Source organism: Cuculus canorus, chromosome 24 (genome assembly GCF_017976375.1).
Source record: "Cuculus canorus isolate bCucCan1 chromosome 24, bCucCan1.pri, whole genome shotgun sequence".
In the NCBI taxonomy this organism is placed as follows: domain Eukaryota; kingdom Metazoa; phylum Chordata; class Aves; order Cuculiformes; family Cuculidae; genus Cuculus; species Cuculus canorus.
Window position 1 is genome coordinate 7651784 of NC_071424.1, and position 26943 is coordinate 7678726.

The 26943-nt window shown below is 50.7% G+C and overlaps 2 protein-coding genes across 2 annotated transcripts in view; both read right to left on the reverse strand.

Moving 5' to 3' along the window:
* The window catches only part of CACNA1S (calcium voltage-gated channel subunit alpha1 S), a 48379-nt gene extending 29085 nt beyond the window's left edge, over positions 1–19294 (reverse strand). Inside the window, exons 1-9 of the mRNA XM_054087699.1 lie at positions 19016–19294; positions 14783–14888; positions 5638–5777; positions 4963–5096; positions 4226–4378; positions 3736–3941; positions 3056–3159; positions 1164–1312; positions 118–199 (exon numbers count right to left, since the gene is read on the reverse strand). Coding sequence (XP_053943674.1) covers positions 118–199; positions 1164–1312; positions 3056–3159; positions 3736–3941; positions 4226–4378; positions 4963–5096; positions 5638–5777; positions 14783–14888; positions 19016–19176 — 1235 coding nt within the window. The 5' untranslated portion in view covers positions 19177–19294. The remainder of the gene's footprint in view (positions 1–117; positions 200–1163; positions 1313–3055; positions 3160–3735; positions 3942–4225; positions 4379–4962; positions 5097–5637; positions 5778–14782; positions 14889–19015) is intronic.
* A 5321-nt stretch (positions 19295–24615) lies between these two features.
* On the reverse strand, positions 24616–26436 carry LOC104058981 (lysozyme C-like). The gene is made up of 4 exons (XM_009560574.2): positions 26218–26436; positions 25718–25876; positions 25405–25483; positions 24616–25017 (listed from the first exon to the last, which is right to left on the reverse strand). Exons 1-4 carry the CDS (start codon positions 26369–26371, stop codon positions 24957–24959), a joined length of 453 nt encoding a protein of 150 aa, XP_009558869.2. The 5' UTR covers positions 26372–26436; the 3' UTR covers positions 24616–24956.
* Between the last annotated feature and the right edge of the window lie 507 nt (positions 26437–26943).

Consider the following 26943-nt stretch of genomic DNA (forward strand, 5'->3'; position numbering starts at 1 on the left):
AGCTTTCCTCCATGATCTGCCGGCTGACAGGAAAGCCTGATCCAGCCAGGACAGTGAGTGGGAGACCCTGCAAGCCCACATGCAGAGCAGCAGATGGTTCAACTATTGCAAACTTACAAGTAGAGAATCCACTTGTTCATGCCCTCAATTTCATACAAGCTCTCTGTCTCTGACCCTCCTTCGTCCGATGGCAGCATACCTAAGGAAGGAATGACATCCAGGCTTTCCTTGGAGCCCTTGGGAAGAATATGGGGAAGGGAACCTCTCCCAGGAGTACATGAGTAAGAGCTTCCCCGTTAGAAGTGAAATAAGAAATGCCATTTCAGGGAGAGTTCAGGCAGAAGGTTTTGAGTGTTGGGTGCAAATCAAGTGGGAAGCGCTGGGAATGCCTGCCCATCAGCGAGGGCAGCAGCAGTGCAGAGAGGCAGCCTGAAGAGCCAGCAGTATATACGTGGGCTCGCTCAGTGCAAGACGCTCCCAGCACAGAGAAACTGGAATCAGTTGTGATCTGAGCAAATGCTGAACAACAAGAGCATCAGCCATGGTGTGGAGGAGGTATTTTGACTTTCCCACTGTTTCCCAATGCTCTTTGCAAACAGGTCTTGCTCAGCTTCAGGCATCAAGTTAGGCGGGGTGGCAGAGCAGACACAGCACCTCAGCGGAAGAGCTGCCCAGGCCTTGCTGAGCCTTAGGCTAGATGTTTTGTGTATTCACCTCATTCCCTGAGCACTTCTAATCCCTTGAAATTGTCAAGCAATAGCAAGAAATTCATGCATGTTAGTGTGCAAGCTAGTAACCCTGCACTCTGCCCCTGCACACAACAGCCCACGTGCTCCTCGTGGCCTCTCATGGCCATTCCAAGGGCATTTTGCCAAAGGAGACCTAGGCCCTGCTAGTACTCTGCAAATATTAAACACAGTGGTTGAGGTATAGCACAGGGCCACATTATTGCAAGTTTGGGTCAGATTTGATAAAAGTATTCAGGAAAGAAAAAAAAAGTAGAATAAACTGCGCTGCGGAAGTCAGAGCATTCTGTTTCAAGGCTTTCAAGGAAGATGAGTCTTTATGACTTCTCTGAAGGTCTCTATGCTTCCTGTCTAGGACAGTCAGTGTTAGGTACCTGACCCTCATGCTAAGAGTCTTTGACCAAGCACAGCTGGTACCTTCTCCCCTGGTCCGGTCACTGTCCATGACCTCAGCATGGGTGATCCAGTCCATGTAGCCTTTCAGATCCTCCTCTAGCTGCTGCTTCTCCCGCAGCTTCTGAAATGTCCCCCGTGACTTGGCCTTCTCGCGCTCTTTGGTGAACTCACTAGGATAAGGCAAGCAGCAGAGTGAGACTCAGGAAGGGGATGGTGTGGAGGTCAGGTACTACAGTCCTGAGCCAGGCCAGTCCTAGCAGGAAGATAAAAGCCTGGAATACCCTACCACCTAGTGCTACCACTAGTGTTTTTTCTCTTTCTTGGCCCTGTTCCATGATGTGAGTTCAGATCACCTGATGGCAGACAGGTTTTTTTCCCACCTCTGGCTGCTCTTCAGGAGCTTCTTGTTGTAGGATGCTGTGGTTGGGTAGGTGCTAGATCTGTAGTTAGACTTAATGCTAGACATTGAAAGCTGTGGGAGTTCTCCTGCTTTGCTAAGTATTAGAGCAAGTTGGGTCTCACTCATCTTGGGGCGCAGAAAGCTGACCCAAGCTCTCTACGTGGGGAAGATGAGATCATCACACAGCAACTAAACAGGACACTCTTTTCATGGTAACATCGAAGAGGCAGATCTGCCAGTGCAGTAGGTCTCACTCTTCTCATTTTTTTTTTAATTAATTTCTTTCATCTCCTGGAATCTGGCAGGGCTGTGGATCTGCTGCCCAGCCAGCCTGGTGTTGTCATGTATTAGTACTAGGTCTCAGGTATTATAACAATCATTAGACACACTAAGCCTAAGGACTTGTCAGGTTTTGTCTGGAGTTTCCTAATCTTAAGCATATTTTAGCTATATTTGCAAATATATTTCAGAAGCTTTTGCTGTGCCTGCAACTCTTCCAGGACCCAATGACTATTGTCCTGGTTTTACAGCCAACTTCATGCAAGGGTTAGGTGCCTGTGGTCTGTCTCATGGTTTTTAACTTGTTTTAGTTACATTAACCTTGTGCAGTTGTATGGCTCACACAGAGGAGGACTAGCAAATCCAACTAATTAGGGCATAAGTAACCCTGTGAATTAATAGAGACTATGAGTGCGATCCACTTGCATACACAGGACTGAAACACCTAAAAAAGACCCTCAGCCTACACAGAACTGAGAAGAAGAGGCCCCACCACTCCTCAGGACAACACGCAGTTCCCAGCAATAGAATCAGGATGCTGACACCACCACAGCAATGCAGAATGGGCTGAGTATTGCACCAGAAATATTGTATGCAGAGCAGCTTAAACTGCAACTGCTGTGGGAATTTGCATTAATTGAGTCATTTGGCATAGGAGCATTATGGCCTTCGTAGCCAGACTGATGATAGCTTGTACTTGTGTTTGGCTGAGGCTGTTGAAGCATTAATTAGAGTAACAATAGTTCTCTCTTGAATTCCTTGCATTCACATGTAAGGTGTTTTCCTTAGGTTGGCCATACGGAAATCCTGTGTGCTCACAAGCTGGCAGCACTAGGGGTGTCGGTGAGAACGAGTGTCTCAGCTCACAGCTGTGGGGTAAGGACTGCTACTTTGAGTGCACCTTCTTTTGCTGTGAGACCTGGCAGACCACACGACAAACACTTCACCACGTGCTTCATAGCTCTGTTTGCTGACAGCTCCTTGTGCTATAGGGAAAGGATTTCTGCATCAGGTGTTGAGCTAAAACCTCAGGCAGTCATGGACACAAACCGACAAAGTAACTCAAGGCTGAGGGTTTCTAAGAATGCAAAAAAAAAGGAGGGAGAGGAATGGGAGAGGAAAAGGAACAGAAAGTTTTCCAGGCTTTCTTCTCGTAGTTAAATTGAGCCCATGTCCCTGCTCTGATCATGCTCACTGCTCTGCTGGCAAGGAGAAAGGACAGGGTGGCACTTACCCACTCAGCACCCCCAGCACCAGGTTGAGAACAAAGAAGGAGCCCAGCAAGATAAGGCTGACAAAGTAGATCCAGGGCCATTCATTCCCAATAGCATCATTTACCTGGCAAGAAGAGAAGCAGATGAAGCTTCTGAATGCACTGTCTGGCATCTGTCTCGGCTTGGGGCCCCCTCAACAGCCTCTGGGAGCTCTGCTCCCTCTAAAGCGAGTGCTTGGGATGGCAGCAGGCAGACCTGACTCTGAGCCCTGGCACCTTGTCTCTGCATCTGAATTTAGCAGAGGTAATTTCAGACCCAAGCATTTTGGGAGCAGATTTAAACATCACCCCGATGCCTAAGCCTCAGCAAGACAGTCTCCCAAGGACTGCAAAACATGAGGATATGCTGGAGAAACATCCACCAACCAGTGGCTGTGCCTGGCCTGTACCCCTTCACAAAGCTGGGAGCTGGAGCACCCTCCTGTCTGTCTGGTGAGTAAGGACAACTCGAGCAGTGCCTGCAGAGATGCAGAAGACATGTGTGGTGCAATATGGACGTGCATCCCAGCAGGGAGCTTGATGGAGCAGGAAGTCTTTCACTGCTAGGACACCTAGCCCTGCTACAGGTCCTGTATCCTGGAGGGAATTTCTTGTTTTGAGGAAGGACCAGCAGTCACCTCTGCCAAGCTGCTGGAGCCTACCCAGTAGAGGACTTCTGTCCAGCCCTCCATGGTGATGCACTGATAGACAGTTAGCATGGCAAAGCCAAAGTTATCGAAGTGAGTGATGCCGTTGTTGGGTCCTATCCAGCCGCTTCGGCACTCAGTGCCATTGATGGTGCAGTGTCGCCCGTGGCCAGAGCTGGTACATGGCGCTGGCTTCTCTGATGCCACCGTGGCAATCACATCTGAGGGAGAAAGCCGTGGTGTGAGTAGCAAGTCAGGTCAAGCTCAGCAGGCCCCAGCACCTCCCAGCCTCCTGCAGAAGCTTTCCAAAAGAGGCCTCTTTCACCACCTTCTCACACCACATACCACACCAAGCTGTGTGCTGTACCAAACATCTTTCAGTCCTGCCCCACTCTCAGGCCTGACATTGGCAAGACGAGACTTTCTGCTACTCACAGAACCTCTGTGGTCCCCATGGCAGCCACAGAGACATCTCTGCCATATTACCTCCCTGACACAGTCCTACCTGTCCCAAGGTAGTAGCAGGTCTTGTGCATCTTGCCCTTGAAGAGTTCTTGTCCTACAATGGCATAGATGATGATCATGAAGAGAACCAGCAGGGCAATGTGGAGCAGGGGCACCATGGCCTTGATGATGGAGTTCAAGACGACCTGAAGGCCTGCACCAAGAAGAAGAGAGAAAAGCTCAACCACTTCCTAAACAGCTTTGAGTGCACCTTGCATTTCTGCCAGCTCCTCTGACAAACACCCTCTGAAATGCCCCATGCCAAGGGAAGAGCGGCACAGGTGGGTTGGGACTGAAATCTCTGAAGCAAGAAATCCTCTCCCTACCCACTATCACAGAATCATAGAATCATAGAACCATAGAACCATAGAATCACAGAATGGCTTGGGTTGGGTTGGAAGGGACCTCAAAGCCCATTCAGTTCCAATGCCCCTGCCATGGGCAGGGACACCTCCCACTGGATCAGGTTGCTCCAAGCCTCATCCAGCCTGGCCTTGAACACCTCCAGGGATGGGGCAGCCACACTGTCTCTGGAGAAAGCCAACCTACAGATCCCCAGTGTTGACAACTTCAAGCTGCAGGGATGAGCAAGAACCTGTGGCTCCTCCACACCCAACTTGTAGCTGGGCTTGATCCAGCAGCAACAAGAAACCTCCCCCATTGCCCCCCACCCTGGCTAGGCACAGGGGTTCAATCCATCCGCCAGCCCTCCCTGCTAGCAGGGCACCCAGCACCCACTCGGTACTCCGGACACGAGGCGCAAGGGTCGCAGCACACGGAACGCTCGTAGGGCCTTCACATCAAAGCCGCCTTTGCCGCCTGAAGTCCCTCCCTGCTTCGCATTGACCTGCTCCAGGGTCATGGTGATAAGCCTGAAAGAGCCGGGGCAGGAAGTGAGGAGGGGGCAGGGAGCACAAGGAAGGACAGAGAGAAAGAGAAGGGCATGAGGATGGAGACCAAGAAATCTACGCTAAGGTTTCAGATCTCTGCAGGCAGGAAAGCAACAACCTTGTCAGCCAAGCTCAGTTTGACCCAGGGAACAGCTCTTGGCTGGACACCCCTCTGGTGGGTGCCACCTTCACTGCTGAACAACCAGTGACCCTTCTCACTCCCTGATGCCCAGTGGACCCTCTCTCCCCGTGTGCCAAATCGCAGAGGAAACCACGCTACTCCCACTCTCCAGAGCAAGGAGACCTAAGAAGCATCAAGGAGTTGGACAGGAAAAATGGGAGTTAGAGAGGAACCCAGGGGCTTTCAGAGCCTGAAAAAGAGGCTCATGGGAGAAGGTCATGAACTGAGTCTATGAGATGCCCCCAAACTCACAGCAGTCACTAGAAAAACTGATGTAGCTGATGGGCTACAGACCAGGCCTGGTACAAGCTGAGCACCAGCAGCTTCCCTTGCTTGCATTACCCTAGAGACACGATGGAAAAGTCGAGCACATTCCAGCCATTTCGGAGATAGGCATCCGTATGGAAAAGAAACCCGTAGGCAATTATCTTGAGCATCGCCTCAATGGCAAAGAAGATCAGGAAGGCATATTCAATCTTCTCCTGTGTATTGGAAAAGCAAGCAGGAGAGGATGCTCCGTTAGAGCAAGCTGTCACCTCCCCTGTATCACTACCATCCACAGCTGCCCCCCACGAGTCTCTGGACCAGCTCCTGTTGCTAACCCATCTGTGATCTCCCCGCACCCTCCAAGCAGCGCTGTAGCTACCCTGGCGGGAAGGAGTGGCATGCTGAGCCACCACATGCCACTCCCTGTCCTGCAGCATGCGTCCCTGCAGCGGCACACAGCCAGGACCATGTCCCTGGGCTAGGGATGCCTGTTCTCCCTAACTCAGCATGTAAAGGTGCCCGGCCCAGGGCACTGCATATCTCTGGTTCTCATCCCAGCTGACTCACCCTCCCGCCCTCCCACAGGCAGCACTGACACCTTCTCCTCAACTTCTTCAGCTGAGGTTGAGACCTTGCCAGGTCTGTTCTGGAGACACCACACAGTCACCAAGGGACAAGCCAGCTGCACTGTAGCGTCCCTTGTGCCCTAGGCTCCCAGGGAAATGAGGCCTTGGGCTCAAGACCTCCTGCCCCGTGCCAGATGCCTGCCTGTCAGTGTGAGCTGCTAGAAACTGGCCTGGGGGTTCCGCTGGGCAAGAGGCATTGCTCATGCTCACAGGCAGGACCTGGGACCCCACTCCAGGGGCTCGGCACAGCCTTGCAGCCCCAGGGCCCAGAATAGCTCAGCTTTCCCCAGAGTACAGCCAGGAGCTGCCTGTGCCCACCTGGTTCTGCCTGTCACTGCAGTCACCGCCCTTGCTGCTGATGGCCCTTTCCAGACTAGGATTAAAATCCCTCTGAAGCAGCTAGATGGATGGGGCTATTTATATTTCTGGTTTTCCATGGCCCCTCTCCTCCCTCTGCACCACATCAAGGGCAAGGAGCATCCTTGTTTGGGCTCTGCAGGGAATTGCACCTAGAAAGGCAGAAATGTCTGTCTGAGACCAAACTGGAGCAGGTCTCCACTGGGGGAGACTGCAATGCTGCAAGCATACCTTCCTCCCCAAGGTCCTGCTGGCTTGCCAAATGGAAAATGCTGTCCATTTCAGCAACCAGGGCCAGGGCCCCAAGAGAAGCATTGCTTCTCCAAAAGCAGAGGCCATGCCAAGTGTCCCTGCATGACTGTCACCCATACAAGTGCCATTTCCTTCTTAGATCTGAGGGCAACCATGGCAAGAGCAGAGACCTAAGCATTGCAGTTGTTGGTGTTATCAGGGCTCTGTCTTCAAGGTTTTAACTAAGGCAACTCAATGCCATTTGCCTCCTACCCTTATCAGTGACAGATCTCCCCTAGTCTGTCCCCAAAGGCCTGTCCTTGTAATCCCAGACATGTGAATACAACTATTGTGAGGATCATTTCAGGTATAGAGGGACTGCAGAGCCACACTGGAAGCCAGTATTGTGGGTGGGTGTCTCCACTGCTGCAAATAGAGGAGAAATCAGAGAGCCCACCACAAGCTACTGAGCCATGCAACTGCCAAGGCCCAGGTTAGTGAGCATCAGGATCCAACCAGGAGCCCCAGCATTGCAAAAGCTATTGTAATTCCTTGCCCTACTCCATCCAGCAGGACAGAATCAGTCTCCAGTGTCTCTGACTGCCAGGGATCTTCCTCTAAAAACCCCCGCCCCAGAATCAAAAGTGGCTTGATGTTCCTTGAACATCCCTTTGAGAAGCCCAAACCAGATGAAGATGCCCAGGGTACAGCCAGTGAACAGCAAGGTTCCAACCCTGGGTGAGGGAGAGCCAGCAGGCTGCCCCCTGCAACCTGGCTACACTCCCTCCATCCTGGGAGAGGAAGTAATTGCACACTTGCAGTACCAGCTCACTGTTGTGCTTTGCACACCCAGCCACAAACACTGAGCCGGATTATCTTGATCTCTCTTGCTGGTGTCACTTGTCTAGGATAAGGAAAGCTCTTGGCATGGCCACCATAAAGGTTCTACACAGTGATTCACGAGTGCTGGCTGGAGGGATTCCCCCATCACCCATCCTACAGCTGTTGGTGCAGTTCCCCTGGCTCATCTGACTATAAACTGTGGACAAGTGCTGATGTTAGCGGAGCAAAAGGAGCCAGGTCTCTGACTAGGAAGACATCGCACGAGCATCTTTGTCAGTGGGCTGAAGTGCAGTAGCATTTCAGTGGGGCGGTCACAGCAAACTCTCTCTGGATTCTCCAAGTGGTAGGTTGTAGCTGCAAGACACAGACTGGCAATGAAACTCATGTGGCCACAAAGCAATGACCTGAACCAGGGCAAACTAACTGCCAGAAGAAAGAAACTAAGAGATATTTTGTCCTGGCAGACTTTATACCAGCTCAAGTACTGTATGTCCTGCCCTTGGGGCAGACCCCACTTTATTTGCCCAGGCTGATTTGAGAATAAGTCCATCACACACCTCACCCACCTATGGTGCTGCCCATGGTGCAGGTCAGCACGGAGACCTGGGCACTCATGACCCAAGTGGCCACCCCGTGTTTGTGCCATGAGGGGGACACAGAAGATCCTGCAGGCCCTGCACATGCATGTAGAGGCACAGCTCCACTGACTTCATGGAAGATCTGGCCAGTTTCTAGCAGCTGAGGATCCACTCTGTGTCCCCTCATCAACTTCAGAATTCAGAGCCGGCTACCTAAGGTAGGAGGCTGCTTAGGAAAGGGTGGCAGGGCTGCCTGGCAGAGACAGGATTGGGTGCATAAAGTGTCTAACATTCAAAAAAACACTATAAAAAGATGCAGGTCGTTACAACACACCAGGCTACTACACACACACATGCTTCAGCCACGTTAGGGACACAGAGTAACCTGAACTGTGGATACTGAATAAGCCACAGAGCAGCAGGAATAACAGCATGCACCATGCCGATGCAATGCAACATGACACAGCTCCAGGCTGCTCAGCAATGTCAGTGCCCAGCTCCTAAAGCCACGCAGGGCTCTCGAGAATGAGCCCCAGCTCCATGTCCCCGGTGTCTCCTCGGGGAGTCTGGGAAGCAGGCCTTGGTTGAAGCTTCTCAGCTAGCCAAAGTGGGGGATAGATGGTGAAGGGACAGTGTGACTAACAGCCGGATAGCCATGCCTGCTTCCCAACAGAAGACATCGATGTGCAGCAGGACTCTCAGCACTCATACTCTTCCCTGACCCCTCCTAACTGTGCCCATCCTCCTGCCCTCCTCCATGCTCTCTGTTCCTGCACAACTTGCCCCTCCACCTCCCCTATAACCTCTCTGTTCCGGTCAGACCCTGCTCCCCTCTCCTCCTGCAGCTCCAGCCCCCATCACCTCTGCTTGTCTCATGCTGCCCTTCACTGCCAGGCTGAGGCAGTCATCACACATCTCAGGAGGCTGGAGGCTGGCAGGGATCTTTGGGGATGACCTGTTCCAAGCCCTCATTGCTTAAAGCAGAGCCAGCTTATAGCAGGTTGCTCATAAATTTGTCCACTCAGGTTTTGAATGCCTCCAAAAACTCCACAATCCCCCCTCGGCATCCTGTGCCAGTGTCAGACCACCCTCCCAAATAAAAATGGGTTTTATAAGTGCACCGATGGATTGACCAGAATGCAGGCACAGACATTAGGAACAGGCTGCCCAGGGCAGTGGTGGAGACCCCATCCCTGGAGGAGTTAAAAAAACATGTATCTGTGGCATCTGGGGACATGGTTTAGCCAGCACAGTGGAGTTGGGCTGATGGTTGGACTTGATGAGCCTAGAAGTCTTTTCCAATCTTAATCATTCTACGATTCTATGCTTCTAGGATGTGCTGAGCAGGTAGCTGTACTGCTGAAGTCTTTCATAAGGGCTTTTTAAACACTTATAAGGGATTTCTCCAGAGGCTTGCAGCAACCATGCTTTGCAAAACAGAGCAACTCTGTGTCTGTCTCTCCGTGCCCTGAATGTGGATGAGAGAAGCCCTGCAAATGTGAGAAGAAGAAGAAGGGGACAGGACAGCTAGTGAAAGCATGAGAACACAGTTAAGGCAATCTCATAGGCTCTCCTATGGAAAATCAAGACAAAAATGAGGGCTGGAACAGAGGAAAACTCCTTTGAGTACATGGGGAGAAACCCTGGTACCTGGCATGGAAGTGGGCACACGCCACAGTGGAAGCCAGACAGGCCCCTCGGGACAGCTGCGAACCATGCCCAGGGAGAGACATTGAGAGAAACATTTCTGCTCCTCACAGCAGCCTCTATCACAGCACGGGGGCATTTGGGATGGGAGACAAGCAGGAAAGAATTTGTGAGTGGTTTTGGATCGTTTGCACAAATTCTTTGGAGCAGGTGGTTGGACTGGATGGTGTCTAGAGGTCCCTCCAGCCTCAGCTTCTCTGTGATGCTGTAATTCTCTGCCATATCCCCCAGCCACAGCTCCTCCTTTCCCATAAACAAATGACAGGCCTCGGCTTGACAAACCCCAGGGCTGCAGGGACAGGAACCAAAGAAGCAACAAACCACTCCAGCAGCTATACAAGCATGGAAGAGTTAGGCCCTACAATGAGTTGTTCCCCACTGGATCGCCCTCACTCACTGTCCACAGCTCCTCATTGCTCCATGTCCTTTCCCTGTCACACCAGCTGCCCCGTGTCTGCTCAGGTGTCTGTGGGACCCCTTGGTGCCATTCCTGCACTAGACACCCCAGGTCTGCTTGGTTTGAAAAGGCTTTCCTGAGGGCTACTGCCTCTGCCAGTAAAACCACGGAAAGGGAGAATGACTTTGACACAATACAGACATGGGCTCAGTTGATGCCTGTCAGACCCAGGATGCGGAGAGACCAACTAGAGGAAGAGAAATCCTAAGGAGCTCAGCTAATCCACCCTTCTCCAGGCCTGTCAGCAGACGGTCAGCAAGGTCCCTTCAGAGGAAGCTTTGCTGTGGAGCTGGGGACCATGGGGTATCCTGGATATAAGGCAGAAATTTTTCACACTGAGGATGGTGAAACACTGGTCCAGTTTGCCTGGGGAGGCAATGGAGGCCCCATCCCTGGGAACACTGCAGGTCAGGCAACCTGATCTAATTAAAGATGTCCCTGCTCCTGCAGGGGCGTTGGACTGTATGGACTGTAAAGGTCCCTTCCAACCCAAAGCATCCTATGATTCTGTGATCCTGCTGGTTGGAACAGGCTTTGGAATCTGCTGTATTTTCACTGGCATTCAGAACAAGTGGTCCAGAGCAGCAGTTTGGGGTCTGGGACACCAGCCACAGCATCAGGCATCTATACTCCTGTAACTGAACTGTGCTAGGGGCTGTGTTCAGGCTTTAAAACACAGACAACCTTTGCCTCCTGTGGCAGAGATAAAACCAATGCAGACCAAAAGAGTGGGATCTTCAGAAGCCTTTAAACTCTATCCTTCATGTTAAACATCCATGCTACCTAAACATCGAGCCATTATCTGTGACGCTAACACAACACCCACATGTAAGCCACTATCTTTGTCACTAAGAGTGTCTTCTGTACAGTCTGAGCTCCAGCACTGTCCCCACTCACCAGGCCGCATGGTCTACCTACTATGCTCACAAAGCGCATAGGACTCAGCCCTGCTGGTCCTGGGTGCTCTGGAAGAGTGGTCTCCCTCTGAGTAGTCACCCTCGGGTCCCATTAGATGGGACAAACAGGTACTTCAGTGTATGCAGTATGTCAAAACACCACCAGAACTGCAGGAGGAGACCAACTGCCTCAGGAAGCCAACTTGATTGAAATTTGCCTTTATTTCTCCATTGAACATCAACGGATTCCAGGCAGCCAGCTCACAGGCAGATACCTGTATTTTCTTGGGTGAATCCCCTTGAATAAAGAGCCTTGCTGAATAGGTTTCTGAACTTTCTTGCTCCTGGAGCAAGGCATCTAGTGAAAGACAAATCAACTGCGTGATTTGCAACTCACTGGGAAGTTTGGGACCTCAAGTTAAAGTGAAAATAAATGCTGTGAATTTTTGATCAAATTAAAAAGTCAGGGTCAAATAAAAATTTTAGATCTTGTTAGAATCAGACAAAATTATACAAAAGAAGCATTACCAAAAAAAATCTTCTGGATCAGAAGAAATCTAATCTAGAAATAATAATTAATTATGTTCAAACAAACCAATCATATTTCATCCAGGATAAAGCAAAACTGCTTCATAGAAGATATACGGGTTATTAAACACACATTTTTCACCTCTCCAAATGACTTCTAGTTAATAAAGCCTTCATGAGCCCAATTTTAAATCTACTGTGAACTCTGTGTAAAAATCTTTCCCGGGTTCTCCTGGAAAGACAGTGTCACAAGCATGGCTGCTCTCCAGGTTTCCCAACAAAGTGGCAGCAGAAGTCTCCCAGATGATCCTCCCTTCCTGAGACCCCTTGCCAGAGACCTTCAGATTTAAAGCAGAGTGGCTTTCACTGCATTAAGTGCCTGGGACACAGGAGGCTTTTCTGCCGGAAGCTGGGGCTGGACAGGCTCCTGCACACCCATTAGCAGTGAATTCGGATGAAAGTGAGCCCCAGTCCTGTCTCCACAAATAACATAGGACACTGGTCTAACTCTGTTTCCCCTCACATGTTTTGTCTCCTCAACAATCTCAATGTCTTTAGGTAGAATCATGGAATCATGGAATGGTTAGGGTGGGAAGGGACCTTAAGGATTATCCGGTTCCAACCCCCCTGCCATGGGCAGGGACATCCCACAAGATCAGAGGCTCCAAGCCCCATCCAACCTGGCCTGGAACCCCTCCAGGGATAGGGCAGCCACCACTGCTCTGGGCAACCTGGGCCAGGGCCTCCCCACCCTCACAGCAAAACATTTCTTCCCAACATCTCATCTCAGTCTCCCCTCTTTCAGCTGAAAAATGTTCCCCCTCGTCCTATCCCTACACTCCAAGGTCTCCCTGGAATAAATAAACAAAGTCCTCTCTGGAAAGGACTGGGCAATGAAGAGAGACAACTAAAAAAGTGACAAGGAGAAATTAAATGCATCTCATTTAGCGTCTCTCTGCTGCACGCAGAAATGCCTGCAACACACCTTTTTTGCACTACCTGTGAGCTCTGGGCAGACGGTAGCCAATACCTGAGCTGCTGGTGGTCTGGCTTAGCTCTCAGCTGGTATTGCTCCTAGAAAGCCACTAGAATGACAAAGGGGCATGAAAAGCAGGGATGAAAGAACAGAAGCCTGGGGCTGCCAGGCTCCTGATACAGAGGCCTGTTGGCATGGCAACAGGCTGAAAAATCCCCCAATAGGATGCAGTATAAATAACCTAATATACAGTGAATATAAATAGATGGAATTTCACTTATACCTGACCTTACTCAGTTCGTGCCTGCCTGTCTCCCATTGATGGGAAAGGCTGTTGGTCCTTCTTGGGCGGCATCCATCCCTGCCTGGGAGCACCGTGAGGCAGCTTGACCGCCATCGTGCCACACTGCTGCTGGGCTTCCTCCAGTTCTGTCCTCAAAGGCATCCTCGTCTCAGCCAGATTGCAACCCCCCTCCAGCGGGAGGCCGCTCTTCCCGCTCTCCCCACCTCCTGCTTGCCATGCTCGACTTGCTTCAGTTTTGCTTTGCCTCTTTAAACTCTCAGCTGAGATAACTGCACTTTCCAAATCCTGTTGTCCCCTCAACCGGGGAAGAAGCCAAAACCACTGCGTTGAGATAACTGTGCCCCGAGAAGCTGGTCATGCACCGGGAGGCTGAATGAGCACCCCAGCAATGAACACTCTGTGGGTATTTTTGATTCCCCTCCTCTGTGGACCTAGCTTGGTTTTATTTTTAAAAGATGCAGTGACCCTTTACCTTCTTTTCCCAAGGAAACAGGAAGTAAACACTGTCTTCACTGTTGTTAAAAGCCTTTTGTGAGGTAAAGAGGCAAAAGCAGTTCAAGGAACTAAAAAGATGTAGAAGTAAAACCTTGCTTTGCATTTTGTATCACAGAAACTTTGATATCTTTATATTTTTTATTTTATATGCTTTAATAGTTTACCCTGGAGAGTCGCTAAGGCAAAAACCAGAGAGGTGCTTTTTTAAGTCACAAGTTGCCAGTGATACTTGGACCCAACTCACTCCATCCCAACACTGAGGTGTCCAGAAATGAGCAGAAGAGAACATTTCATTAAAAAAGGATGTGTTTTGATGCTTTGATTCAGTCACCGAACTCAGACTCTCAATGGAAATCAATGAGGATTGAACCACAACAGGATCTGAAGAGAAGGGGTGGGAGGGCAAACTAAAAATAGTGCAGATTATTGATTTGGATCACATCAAAACATCTTATTCCAGCCACAATGGAGTGAGTAGGAAAAAATGGAATAACTGTTCAGAAAGGAGCAAACTCTGCTTAACAGAGATAGGTGTTTTCCTCTTAAATAAAAAGTACAAAAATTAAAACAGAGTTTTGAAATGAAAGGTCAGAAAAAATTATTCCAAAAATGCTGAAATAAACCAGGAATTTGTGCTTTTTTTGCACCAATTCTTCCTTCCTGCTGCATTTGATGTCAATCCAGGGGTGGTTTCAGCCCCTCTGAAAACCCATTTTGCAACGGTTTCTCCACAAGTCTGCCTCTCTCTGACTTAGCAGCATCTCTTACTGAACCAGTCAAATCCAACTGCAACCCACAGGGCAGCAGCAGATGCCCCCACTCCAGGTATTGCCCCCCATGCACAATTGTCCCCACACTGAGGGACCAGCTCTGCAGAGCACCTGAAGCCAAGCAACTGGCTGTCCAGTGGGACAGCAAGACTCATGGAATGCTTTGAGTTGAAAGGGATCCCAAAGCTCATCCAGTTCCATCCCCTGCCAAGGGCAAGGGCATCTCCCACTGGCTCAGGGGCTCCAAGCCCCATCCAACCGGGCCTTGAACCCCTCCAGGGATGGGTCAGCCACCTCTGCTCTGGGCAACTTGGGCCAGGGCCTCCCCACCCTCACAGCAAAACATTTCTTCCTAAGATCTCATCTCAATCTCCCCTCTTCCAGCTGAAATCCATTCCCCTTGTCCTATTCCCACACTCCCCGATCAAGAGCCCCTCCCCAGCTTTCCTTACCAGGCTGGAGTTGGCAATATTGGTGTCATCCTCAGGCATTGGCAGGTAGATGGCCAGTGCAACACAGTTGGCGAAGATGGTTAGGAGGATAATAATCTCAAAGGGTCTGAGACGAAGTGTTAAGGAGTGGAGACAGGAACAAAAACCCAGGTACAGCCCTGCCCCTGTCTCTGTCCTATCCAGGTCTGTGTGGGTAAACCCCACTGGCCGTCACCAGTCAGAGTTCACCCTCTGCACATCCTCATTGGTGCCCATTTCTCAGGTCCCTGGGGAGGGAGGGAGTGGGCCAAGATGAGATGCAGGGCCTGGCTACTCAGGACGTGCTAGAGAGGGACACATGGGGAGGGGGCACAACTGAAAATGCTGCACTGGGGAAATAACAAGGGGATAGGAGAGCTGGTAGTTTACCCCCTCATCCTTCAGTGAATCACCCTGAAGAGTCAGGACTCTCTTGCATAACGGAGCCCTGCTACAGCTCCGAAATGCTTGTGCCTAGCCATCACACCACTCAGCTACGCATGTACTTAGAAGTGAACAGGTCTTTTCCACTCATCTGGTGACCTTGTGCAGCAAGAATACAGCTGGGAACAGCACAACACAAAAAGGTCCAAGAAATATATTTAGTCAAAATGACATCAGGAAAAAATTTTTCACAGAAAGGGTCACTGGGCACTGGCAGAGGCTGCCCAGGGAGATGGTTGAGTCACCTCCCCTGGAGGTGTTTAAGGGACGGGTGGACGAGGTGCTGAAGGGTATGTTTTAGGGAGTGTTAGGAATGGTTGGACTTGATGACCCAGTGGGTCCCTTCCAACCTAGTTATTCTATGATTCTATGATTCTAGTTTCAAAGTTTCTTGGCCAATAATTTTTCTTGACAACTACATCTCAGTTGCCCCTGATCCACTTGCCTTGCCTGTACTCCTGGAAGCCACTGCAACTAAAAGCTGATGGAGGAAATGAAAAAGTTGGTCTAACTGCCCACTGGGCCAGACCCACCTACAGTGTAAATCAACAAATAATGACTTAAGTCAACAAATAGTGATGTAAATCAGCACGTTCTCCTCCAGCCCCTTCCCCTCACTATTGTCCTACCAGCCAACATCCACACTCATGAGCACACCCATCCCCACCTGTAACTACCAACCTGCCATCACAGGCAGACTGGTACATCTCAGCCAGTGGGTACAAAGGATCCAGTACAAGACAGGATTTCCAACCATCCCCAGCTCACTTTGGGTAGACCTTCCAAAGGAGAACAGCTCCCAGGAACACACTCTGTGGGAACACCTGCAGCTCAGCCATAAAGAATGATGCCACTATAGAGCCCAGGACAGTCCTCAAAACCCGCTAACACAGCAGAGAGGCCCTGCAGCCGTACTGATGCTTCCCTACACCATATTTAATCAATTAATTAGCTCACTTTCCAGATAATTACTCTGAGGCCTGCCTTGGGAAGCAGTGGCCATACCACTGTTCAATCCAGCATCACGGGGCAAAGGGCACCTACGGAGCATTCTCCACATATTGGCCTGCTGAGCTGGCTGAGCGGTGTCAGCTGTGTCTGATGTTCATCACGGGTTATTTTGCCTTTTCTGGACCCTTTAAAAACTAATATCAGCTGGAAAAGCTATTCCCTGTGTCAGAGGTTTCCCTGTATGCTCTGACAGTGAGAGCAGCCCTCCTTGAAGAGTGACCTATCTTGTAACTGGAGCTGGAATCAGCTTGCTGCTTCTGAGCCTGTGAGTCTGGCACTGTAATAGGGTAGAAATGCAGTGGGACAGATTTAACCAAAAAAAAGAGGCAATGAGCACGGCTTCTTGTGCCTCTTGCCACTGACCCAGAGCCTCAACACCCTCCTGATCTCTTTGTCCTGCAATCCCACTTCTATCTCTCCAGCAGCCTCCTGCCACACAATATTCAAGGGTCCCAACATCTGCTTTGCAGCAGGAATCAATGCCTTGTGGCTCTGTGGTCCTACAGGAGTCCCCAGAACCGTCACCCATCTGCTTTGAAGTCCTCCTGATTGTAAAACAACCTGGTATACCACGGTGACACCACAAAACTGGACATGTGCAACCAACCATTAACTTGCTGGGCTAGCTGTTGAGCACAGCCATTTGCAGAGTACTCAGATTTCCCTGTGCTAACAAACATGCTTTTTGAGATGTGAGCATAAACCCCACCCCTGCCTCATGCCCGCCTGACTTTCACCCACCCTAAACTGAGTGCAGTGATGCTCCCCACTCTCCAACTGCCTGGAAAAGACCCTGTCCTCTCCTGTGGCTCAGCTTGGTGCTCTGACAGCAGAAATAGTACAGGAGAGATGGGCCAAAGGAACAGGAACATTTGCTGCCACACCGAACCCAGATGCAAGGTATTCCCATAGAAAATAGGCACTGCTAAGCTCCCCTTGGCAGCTTGCCTGGCCCTGAAGACCATAAAAGCCTGCAGGAATTGGAGTTGTCCTGTCACGCCTTGCAAACCCTGTTCCCTGAAGGTGAAAAGATGGGTGCATTCGGGTATAAATAGAGCCAGGTGCAAGAGAAGCATTGAAGAAACCTGATGGCCTGGATCATTTGTCCTGCACAGGTCAGAACCATCTGGATCTGCACCTTTCCTGGTGGGACACCTAGCTCTCCCCTCCACACTCCCCTTCCAGGGCACTAATGTGGGAAAGACCCTCACAGCACCAAACTCTTTCTGGCACACATTGGCCCTAGAGGAGGAATGCGGTTTAGCATATTAGAAGACACAAGTCCTATTTCCAGGTCTTCCCATGCCACTCTGGAGTGTACGCACAAGTTTCTTCCACACTCAGTGCCTATTTAAGACACAGACACAGCTCCCTTCCATATGCTTGTAGAACAACCCAGTCCTCATGCTAAAGAAGCAGAAATGGAAAATTCCTCAATTTTAGCTCTTCTCGCTCTCCTTGAAGGTCAGTGACCCCCTTTGCAGTGAAGGAATAAAGGCTCAAAACCCACAGCCAGCACAGCACCATCAGAGGGGTGAGCATGGCTGCCAATAGGCACCCTGAGCTTTGAACAAGCTGGCATCTCTGGCATTGCTGGGGCAGAGTTTTGGTGTTCCCATGGCATGATGTGTACAGCAACATAGCCAGTCTAAGGCAACCACGCCACCACCACGAGGAACAAAGCCTGGCTAGGGCTGGGATGATCCTGCCACATTCAGTAACCGAAATGAGAAAAGTTGGAGTGGAAGAACTGGATTTGCTGGAAACACACGCAATTTCATTAGTTTTGCTTGAACCCTAAAGTTTTGCTGCCAAAGTGAAATGTTTTCTCCCACTCTCTTCCCTTACATAAAATACAGGTCAAAAAGGTGATAGATCTAATAGCCTAAAATAGTTCCTGGATGGGTGGCAGAAACACGACATTTTGGTGTTTCCAAGCTATAATGCCCCAGTGAAAAGATGGCCAACAAAGAGCAAGCACCCAAACCCTATCCCTAAATTAAGCCAGAGGCACAGGGAGATATGGGCCCTCTGACAGTGTCTATCACAAAAGCCTTCACTTGTGGCAGCAGTGCCAGAGAGGGGTGAGAAAGCAGGGGCTGAGAGGGCAGTGGTGTTGGCAAAGATTCAGGGTTGCTGCCAGATCCCACCAGAGGGCAGGGAGCAGCTGTGGCACACGCAAAGAGTCATCCCAAGCAGCCTGCCACCATCTTGCTACACAGGCCAAACCTCTCCCCTGGGGCAGCCTGTTGTCCCCAGCTCCATCCTCAGCCCCCACTCCCCCAGCCTGGCCCTCCTCCTCTACCTGGTTCCATCCCCACCCCGGGATGGCACTGTGCCCGATCCTCGCATGCCAAATCTTCTCCCCTCTGGGGCTGTCCCCTGTTTCTCCCTAGCACAGTTCTGGTCAGCACAAGATATGTTCCTCCCACAAGTCCCTGGATACCCAGGCTATCCCTGCCCATCCCCATACCACCCTGCCGAAGGTCCCCATAGCCTGACCCAATTCTTAGCCCCAGCTTCCCCTACAGACCTATTCACACCCCCAGCTTGCACAGCCATTCTTTTGCCGATGCATCCTACTGGGGCTCCTCACACACCTTGTTGCCTTTTACAGACAGGATGAGACAGCCAGTAACAGGCTTGGAGTGGGCTGGCAGCTCTCCTGCCTGCAGCCCACAGAGCCCTGCTCCCCAGCACCCCTCCCCAGCACCCTTCCCCAGCACCCCTGTGCCCAAGGCCACATAGCCAGAAGGATACTTCCACTCCACGATGCTGATGCATGCCTTACGCAGAGGGTTTTGCAGGGTTAAGCAGAACAGAGCCCTGGGTGGCCAGGGGGCTACTGGTGGCACTGGCTTCTTGGTCTTCTCCTTCTGTTGCCTTTTCTTCACATCGTCCTGGGGAGAAGCAGGCTCCATGGTGTTTCTCCCGTAGCCAATCCTCCCCCTCCTGCCCCACGGCCGAGCCCCCCTTCCCCGGGTCGCAGCCAGCTGCAGCCCCCTTCTAGCGGCGTCTGTCTCCTCCGCTCACCCGGGGAGGTGGTGGGGGACTGAGTGCTGGAGTCTGTACTCGCATGGACAAACACAGAAAGCATGAGTTTAAATTTAGATTCCGGCCTGGCTCCTGGGGGCTGCCAGAGCTCCTGAGGCAGCAAAAGGGCCTCTGCAGCTGTTGCTTCTTTGCGGGGCGCGCTGGGAGGCGGGCGAGTGCTTCGGATGCCACTGCCCCGGGTGGGGGTGGGAGCAAGCTTCCCACACTGGGCACACTGCTTCTGAAAGCAAAGCACCTTTGTCCCAGGTCAGCTCTTCCCCAGGTCCCTTGGCCTCCCTTGTCCAAACTGGGAAGCTGGGCTGCCTGGGACGGCGTGCGCAGCCTTATTTGCTGAATCACATCACTCAGGGTGAGATGGAGAACCCAACTCTGGCCAGTTCCCAAAGAAGGTTACCCCACAAACCCTTTCTCTGCAGGGTTTCACCTTCATTTGGTGCAATCTGCTCAGATGAGCCCTGCGTTCTGTGATCCTGGGACTGCAGGGCCTCTGGGGCTGGGGCTGTCCCACTGGCAGGGACTTGGATCCCAACCTCAGAGCTACAGGGAGTCACAGTAGTCTGCTTGCAGACTGTGGAGGTATCAGGAGATGCAGGAATCCAACAGGCCTAGTCTGGATTGTGTCCTGGCAAGTGCAGCTAGCCTTGGGAAAGCCCAGCTAGGTGAATGGTATGAACTGTTAGAGTAAATCCCAAGCTGAAAAGCAGGCAGGGAGAGTGGCAGGTTATTAGCATCTCTTCACAGCAGGGGAAACTGAGGCACCAGGAAGGGGTGCTGCTGGGGTTTTCCTGGGGTTTCCTGGACTGAGTCAGCAAAATAATTGCAGTGATCTTATTAGTTACGGTTATGTCCTATGGCAAAGAGTAGCAGTGTCCTACAGAGATGCTACAGTCCAATGGGACTGATCAGCTGTGCCAACCCCATGCATCCCAGAGAGCTGCTCTTTCCACTGCACCACACTGCCTTGCTCAAAGCTTCCTCTCCTTTGCTTTGCAAGGTTATCCCACTGCAAAGGGAAAAGCTCTTAGAGCTGTGCAGCAGGCTGGGTCAAGGGTCAGGAGGGTCACAGTGTCAAGGGAACTGATCTCTCCCTGCCTGTGGCAGAGAGACAGCGTGGAAAGCAGGTCCTGCCACTGCTCCAACCCATTTTGATGCACTTTGGAGGAAGGGGCCCTCAATTGTAAAAGGGTTAAATTAGGAACCTGCCCTTTCTGACACCATTCTGCTGCATTTTGTGAAAATCAGAGTCAAAACACTTCTGCTGAGGGTTTCAGCCCTATCTCCACATCAGGCAGGTCCTTGCATGGTCCCATTTCTCATTTAGTCCTTGTTCTTCCTCCTAAAGCCTAGTGAAAGCCAGGAGCCGTATTTCTGCTGCTGCCTGTGCAGGAGAACCTGTCCCAGCCGACAGCAAGGATGGGGGGCCCATCTAGCGGTGAGCCCGAGGAGAAACAGCTGCCCTTTGGCACCCTGGAAAAGTCTCCTGGGAATTGGGAGGGCTGTGTAGTCGGGCTCAGGCAGGGGGGTTTGTGGGGAGGACACTCAGGACCTCTCCGTTCTCCTCTACACCCCTACGCTCACACACCCAGCTGGCCACCACTGCTCACCTTGCTATGTTCTGTTTCTCACAATGCTGTGCTGGCAACCACCAATACGGCACGGCTTCAAGCAAACACACTGCAGCACTCTGCTTGACCGAGGTGTTCCTTCCTGCCAGGGAGGGAAAGACTCCTTCCTCGGGAAACCTCTGACCATTCACCCCCAACCACCTTAAAGACTTCCAGGCCTTCAGGTTTATCTCCAGATCTGTAACCCCAGAGACACGGCATGGCCCAACGCACAGTAAGCCCATGGTGGAGCCCAGACATGCCAGGTGGGCTTCCCCTGCTCTGCAAGGCACGGGGACAGGACAACTGCCTCCCTCACGGGGGCTCCAGCAGTCACCACACCAACCAAAACACCTCACACTTCCTGGCACAGGCCCCTCCCGCCCCTCTCCCTCTTCTCCCCGCTCCCCCCCTTCCCCTCTCCTTCTTTCTCCCCTTTTCCCTTCTTTCCCCTTCCTCTCCTCCTTCCCTCTCCCTTTCCCAATCCTCCCCTCTCTTCTCTCTTTCCCCTTCTCTCTTCCCCTCTCCCCCTTTCCTTCCCTTACATCTCTTCCCCTTCTTCCCTTTCTTCCTCTCCTCCCCCTCTCACTGCAACTGGTCAGAACGTGTTCTTTGCCCACCTCTTTGTCTGTCCCCTCCCCCTGTTGGTTCCCGAGCTATAGGGTCAGTCTCTGAGAGGTTTTTTGTGATGGACCTCGTATATACATCTGTGAGCAAGTCTGTTCGTTGCCACTCATGGACCAAGGGGCCTTCATTCCGATCAGCCAGAGAGGACAACAGGATGAGGCCACTGGTTCAATTTGTATTTTAGTGAGTGCTAAGCATGCGTGTACTAATTTGTGTGGCCAGTCACGTGTTTATGTCTTTACGCGTGTGCATCTGTGCGTGTGTCTGTTTGTATCCATAGAATCATAGAATAATCACCAGGTTGGAAAGGACCCACTGGATCATCGAGTCCAACCATTCCTAACACTCCCTTAAACCATGTCCCTAAGCACTTCATCCACCCCTTCCTTAAACACCTCCAGGGAAGGCGACTCGACCCCCTCCCTGGGCAGCTGTTCCAGTGCCCCATGACTCTTTCCGTGAAGAATTTTTTTCTGATATTCAGCCTGAACCTCCCCTGGTGGAGCTTCAGGCCATTCCCCCTTGTCCTGTCCTCTGTCACTTGGGAGAAGAGCCCAGCTCCCTCCTCTCCAGGAGTTGTAGAGTTGTAGAGAGTCTCCCCTCAGCCTCCTCTTCTCCAGGCATGAGTATGTATGCACATGTGGGTTTGTTTCCATGTGCATGTATGTGTGTGTATTTGTATGTGTATGTGTGCCTGTATCCATGTATGTGTATGTATGTGTTCATGTGTGTCTGTACCCATGTGTGTGTATGTATCTCTGTCTGCATCTGTATATCCGTGTATGTGTGTACCCGTGTGTGTATCTGTTTCTATCCGTGTGTGCATCCGTGTGTGTATGTGTATTTGTGTATGTGAGAATGAGTGCACCCTCAGCAAGTTGGCGGATAGCACCAAGCTGAGTGGTGTAGTTGCCACACCAGGACGGGATGTCATCCAGAGGGACCTGGACAGACTGGAGAAGTGGGGCTTTGAGAACATCATGAGGTTCTGCAAGGCCAAGTATAAGGTCCTGCACCTGGGTCAAGGCAATTCCCATTTTCCAGAGATGATGAGGGATTATGTGATTGAGAGCAGCCCTGCAGAGAAGAACCAACCATGTCCTGGGCTGCATCCAAAGCAGCGTGGCCAGCAGGGTGAGGGAAGTGATTCTACCCCTCTATTCCTCTCTTGTGAGACCTCATCTGGAATACTGTATCCAGTTCTGGAATCCTCAATGTAAGGATATGGAGCTGTTGGAATGGGTCCAGAGGAGGGCTGCAAGGATGATCGGAGGGCTGGAGCACCTTCCCTAGGAGGACAGGCTGAGAGAGTTGGGGTTGTTCAGCCTGGAGAAGAGAAGGCTCAGAGGAGATCTTATAGTGACCTTCCAGTACCTGAAGGGGGTACAGGAAAGGGGGAGAGGGGTTATTCATAAAGGCTTGTGGTGATAGGACAAGGGGAAATGGGTACAAATTGGAGAAGGGCAGATTTAGACTAGACATTAAGAAGAATTTCTTCACCATGAGAGTGGTGAGGCACTGGCCCAGGTTGCTCAGGGAAGTTGTGACTGCCCCATCCCTGGATGTCCCTGCCCATGGCAGAGGGGCTGGAACTAGATGATCTTTAAGGTCCCTTCCAACACAAACTATTCTATGATTCTATGATTCTATGATTCTATGAGTGTTTATTTGTGTGTATGTGTGCATGTACGTGTGTGTGTTTGTGTGTGTTTCTATGTGTGTGTGTGTATCCGTGTGTGTGTGTGTGTGTGTTTGTATCCACGTGTGTGTGTGTGTGTATGTATGTGCATGTATGTGTGTCTGTATCCATGTGTGTGGATGTGCACAGGGATGTGTTGGTATTTTGGGGTAGGGGTGTGTGTGTCCCTACTGGGAACCTGTGCTCAGCCTCACTCCTGGCTGGACCTGGGGGTTTGAGCTGTGGCAGGGTTAAGCAGCCCCTAGCAGGGATGTGTTTCATTTGCAGAGAATTTACTTCCCACAGCTCCTGATCTTTTCTTGTTACGTCCCTTGAAGATGTGTGCACGGTTTTCATTTTTAGGTGGATAGAAAGCATCCCTTTACCAGGGTTGAACCTACAAAGTCAAAACTCCAGATAAGAAGGTTGTTCAAATCCCCAAATAGATGAGAAGTTCCCATCCTGTGGACAAGGGGAAGGCTATGACTTCAGGGTTTTTGAGTTTTCTTAAAAACTCATGAACACTGGCATATAAAATAGCTCTGCCTTGGATTACTTAATAACAGAATGAAGTCTTCTGGCCCTGCAGAGAAGGACTGGGAGGTGCTGGTCGATGAGAAGCTCAACATAAGCCAGAAATGTGTGCTTGCAGCCCAGAAGGCCAACCGTATCCTGGGCTCCATCAAAAGAAGAGTGGTCAGCAGGTCAAGGGAGGTGATTCTGCCCTTCTATTCCTCTCTTGTGTGTCCAGTTCTGGAATCCTCAACATAAGAAGGCTATGGAACTGTTAGAACGGGTCCAGAGGAGGCTACAAAGATGATCGGAGGGCTGGAGCACCTCCCATACAAGGACAGGCTGAGAGAGTTGGACTTGTTCAGCCTGGGGAAGAGAAGGCTCCAAGGAGATCTCATAGCGACCTTCCAGTACCTGAAAGGAGCCACAAGAAAGCTGAGGGAGGGGCTATTCACAAAGGCTTGTAGTCATAGGACTAGGGGCAATGGGTATAAACTGGAGAGGGGCAGATTTAAACTAGACATACGGAAGAATTTCTTCACCATGAGAGTGGTGAGACACTGGAGAAGGTTGCCCAGGGACGTTGTGGCTGCCCCATCCCTGGAGGGGTTCAAGGCCAGGTTGGGCAGCCTGATCTAGTGGGAGGTGTCCCTGCTCATGGCAGGGGGGTTGGAACTAAATGATCTTTAAGGTCTCTTCCAATCCTAACTATTCTACGATTCTATGGGAGGGAACAGAGACCCTGTCTGCCTCATAGCTGGGAAGAGGGTCTGCTGGCAAGGCTAATGCAAATATTTTTGTGTTAGTTTTGGAGGCTGTTTTTTTTTTTTTTCTTTTGATTCAGCCTTTCATAGCTGGTTCATTCACAACAGACATGACTTAAAGCATCACTTTATTGCATGAACATAAAAGTAGTCACTGCTTAGCATATCTCAGAACAAAGCGTATGCAGAAGCAAATATGGTTTCAGTATTGCCACCTTCTGTTTGTGTACTGTTTCTGGATTCAACCTTCATTTGGAAAAAACACTCTTCCAGAGTTCTCTATTTGAATTGCAGTAGCGCAAAGGGCTCATAGCATTACCAATAGCCACCACTCTTTCTACCCTAATAATATGCTGCTCTCAGTTTCCCACACCCATCCGTTTTTCCTGGCCCCTGTTCCATACAGCCTTACTCTTCATACTTGGGGATCCTGAGGAAACAGTTGCTACTTGTGGGGTGATTTAACAACCCTTGACGTAGGAACTCAGGTCTTTGCCCTCACAATAGTCTCTCCAGCCATACCTGGAAAAGAAATACATGATGTAATTTGAGGGGTTAGATAATGATTGAATTGGTTATAACCCCAGACCTGGTTAGTCTTTGAGAATCTTGGGTGAAGAAAGCTGGGCATGAAAGATGTGAGTCAATGGAAATTCTGAAGAGCTCAATCTAGGGAGCTGGGAAAGGGGAAGGAAACCAAAGGGAGAGCTCTGGGAGGGGAGGAAGATTCAGAGAATTAAGGCGGGAGATGGGAGCTAGGACTCCTCAGTTCTTTCTGCACTAGGAGGACTGTGCTGAACTTTCCCAAATACAGCTTGTCACCCCCTGCCACCACCACCAGTCAATAGCAGGGTCTTCTTTGGTGTCCTCTACTTGCTCCTCCCCAGGGCCCACTGCAATTATTCTTACCAGGGACTGAGGCCCTTCGCCTCTTCAGCAATCTTCTTTGCACACTGAATGTCATCCTCAATATTATTATCTAGTAATGCTGTAGAGAAGGGGGGAAAGGTCAGTAGGGAGGAAAAAGGATTAAAGGGAGAGCAGGTTTAGATGGGCAAAGTAAAAGGTGTTCATCAGGAAGGGTAAGTGGGATACTGAGGAGATGGATGAATAGAAGGATGCATACAGAGAAATGCCCAGAGCAGCTCTAGACAGATGTCATGAACAGATATGGGTGCTTTCATAAAGTGGGAAAAGGTCTTTGCTCTGTTTCACTGCTTACCTGAGCAACGGATATGGCAGGCATTCCTGGATCCACGGGTCCTGCCATCCTCACACCAGTACTGACTGTTGATCTGAAAAATCCCATAGTCCCTGCTTGGACCATCGTCATGAAACGCTTTAGTGTTGTAACTGCTCTCGTGTGCCACCAGACAGACCCCTGCAGGAGGAAGAGAGTTCCTGGAGGAGGAACATCAAGGTGTGCTCAGGGTAAATAAGAGAAAAGTGATGAAGGGCTCAAGGATGAATGAAGAGCTGCAGAAATAAAGTGGTGATACTGTAAGTCTGAGAAATGGATGGGTAAATGCTTGGAAGGATAAAAGTCTGGATAAGTGTTTGTTGTGTAAGCAATAGAAGGGGAAAAGGAAGAGGATGAGGAAGAAAGATGATGAAGTCAAAGGGATGGAGGGACAGAATAGTACTGCTAGAAGATTACAAAGAACCTGAGAAGGACAAGGGTAGTATAGGCTGAGAGGCCCAGTGGGAGCTCATTGTACTCACAGTCAGCTACAGTTTTGCCCTCAAAGCCCTCAAAGCCATTTTGAAGTAGGATCTTCACCAGGTCACATCGGGGGATTATTTCTCCCTGGGTGCCTGATAGAACCAGGCCAACGAAGACAGGAAGAAAGACAAAAGGAGTCATTGACTTTCTCATAATGCAGTCCACAGCCAGGAAGTGCCAAAGCAGCTTGGGCTGTCTGTCTGCCAGGACTGCCTGCAACACCAGCCTTTTATTTGCACTCCCAGGAGGAGGCCCAGTTGGCCAGCAAAACATGTCTGGGAAGTGTGGGAGGGCCTTACAGTAAGGAACTGATAAGGGAGTGGGCCAAAAGCCAAAGACAATTCCAGGGCAATGCCCATACCTATTCCAGCAGCCCTGCAAGGCTGGGGTACATGCCTGTGTCACCATTATTATGGCTTTGGTTTGTCTCATTCTCCTTTTATCAGTGAAACTGAAAGGAGAGAATTCTGCACAGGCAATTATGAGGCTAGAATTTCCCTAATGACATGAGAAGCCCTGTGTGAGGTAGACGTCTGAGCAATTTCCCCCAGAGACAACCTTCCAGCACACCAACATTTCCTGTCTCAAGCATTTTGCATCTTGAGGGCTGGGATTGCATTTCCATAGGGTTGTTCAGTGTGACAAACGCCGAACAAGTGCATGGAGGAAGAGTTTCCACTGCAGTTCCCGCCAGGGGCACCCAGACACCTCATCATGCAGGCCAT

What these genes read in the sequence shown, in the direction of transcription:
- LOC104058981 (XM_009560574.2), bottom strand. Translation starts at nt 26,371, where the DNA reads ATGAGAAAGTCAATGACTCCTTTTGTCTTTCTTCCTGTCTTCGTTGGC. An exon ending in GGGCAAAACTGTAGCTGACT is followed by an intron (nt 25,877 to 26,217) that starts GTGAGTACAATG and finishes TTCCTCCTGCAG; the next exon opens with GGGTCTGTCTGGTGGCACAC. An exon ending in GCGAAGGGCCTCAGTCCCTG is followed by an intron (nt 25,018 to 25,404) that starts GTAAGAATAATT and finishes TTTCTTTTCCAG; the next exon opens with GTATGGCTGGAGAGACTATT.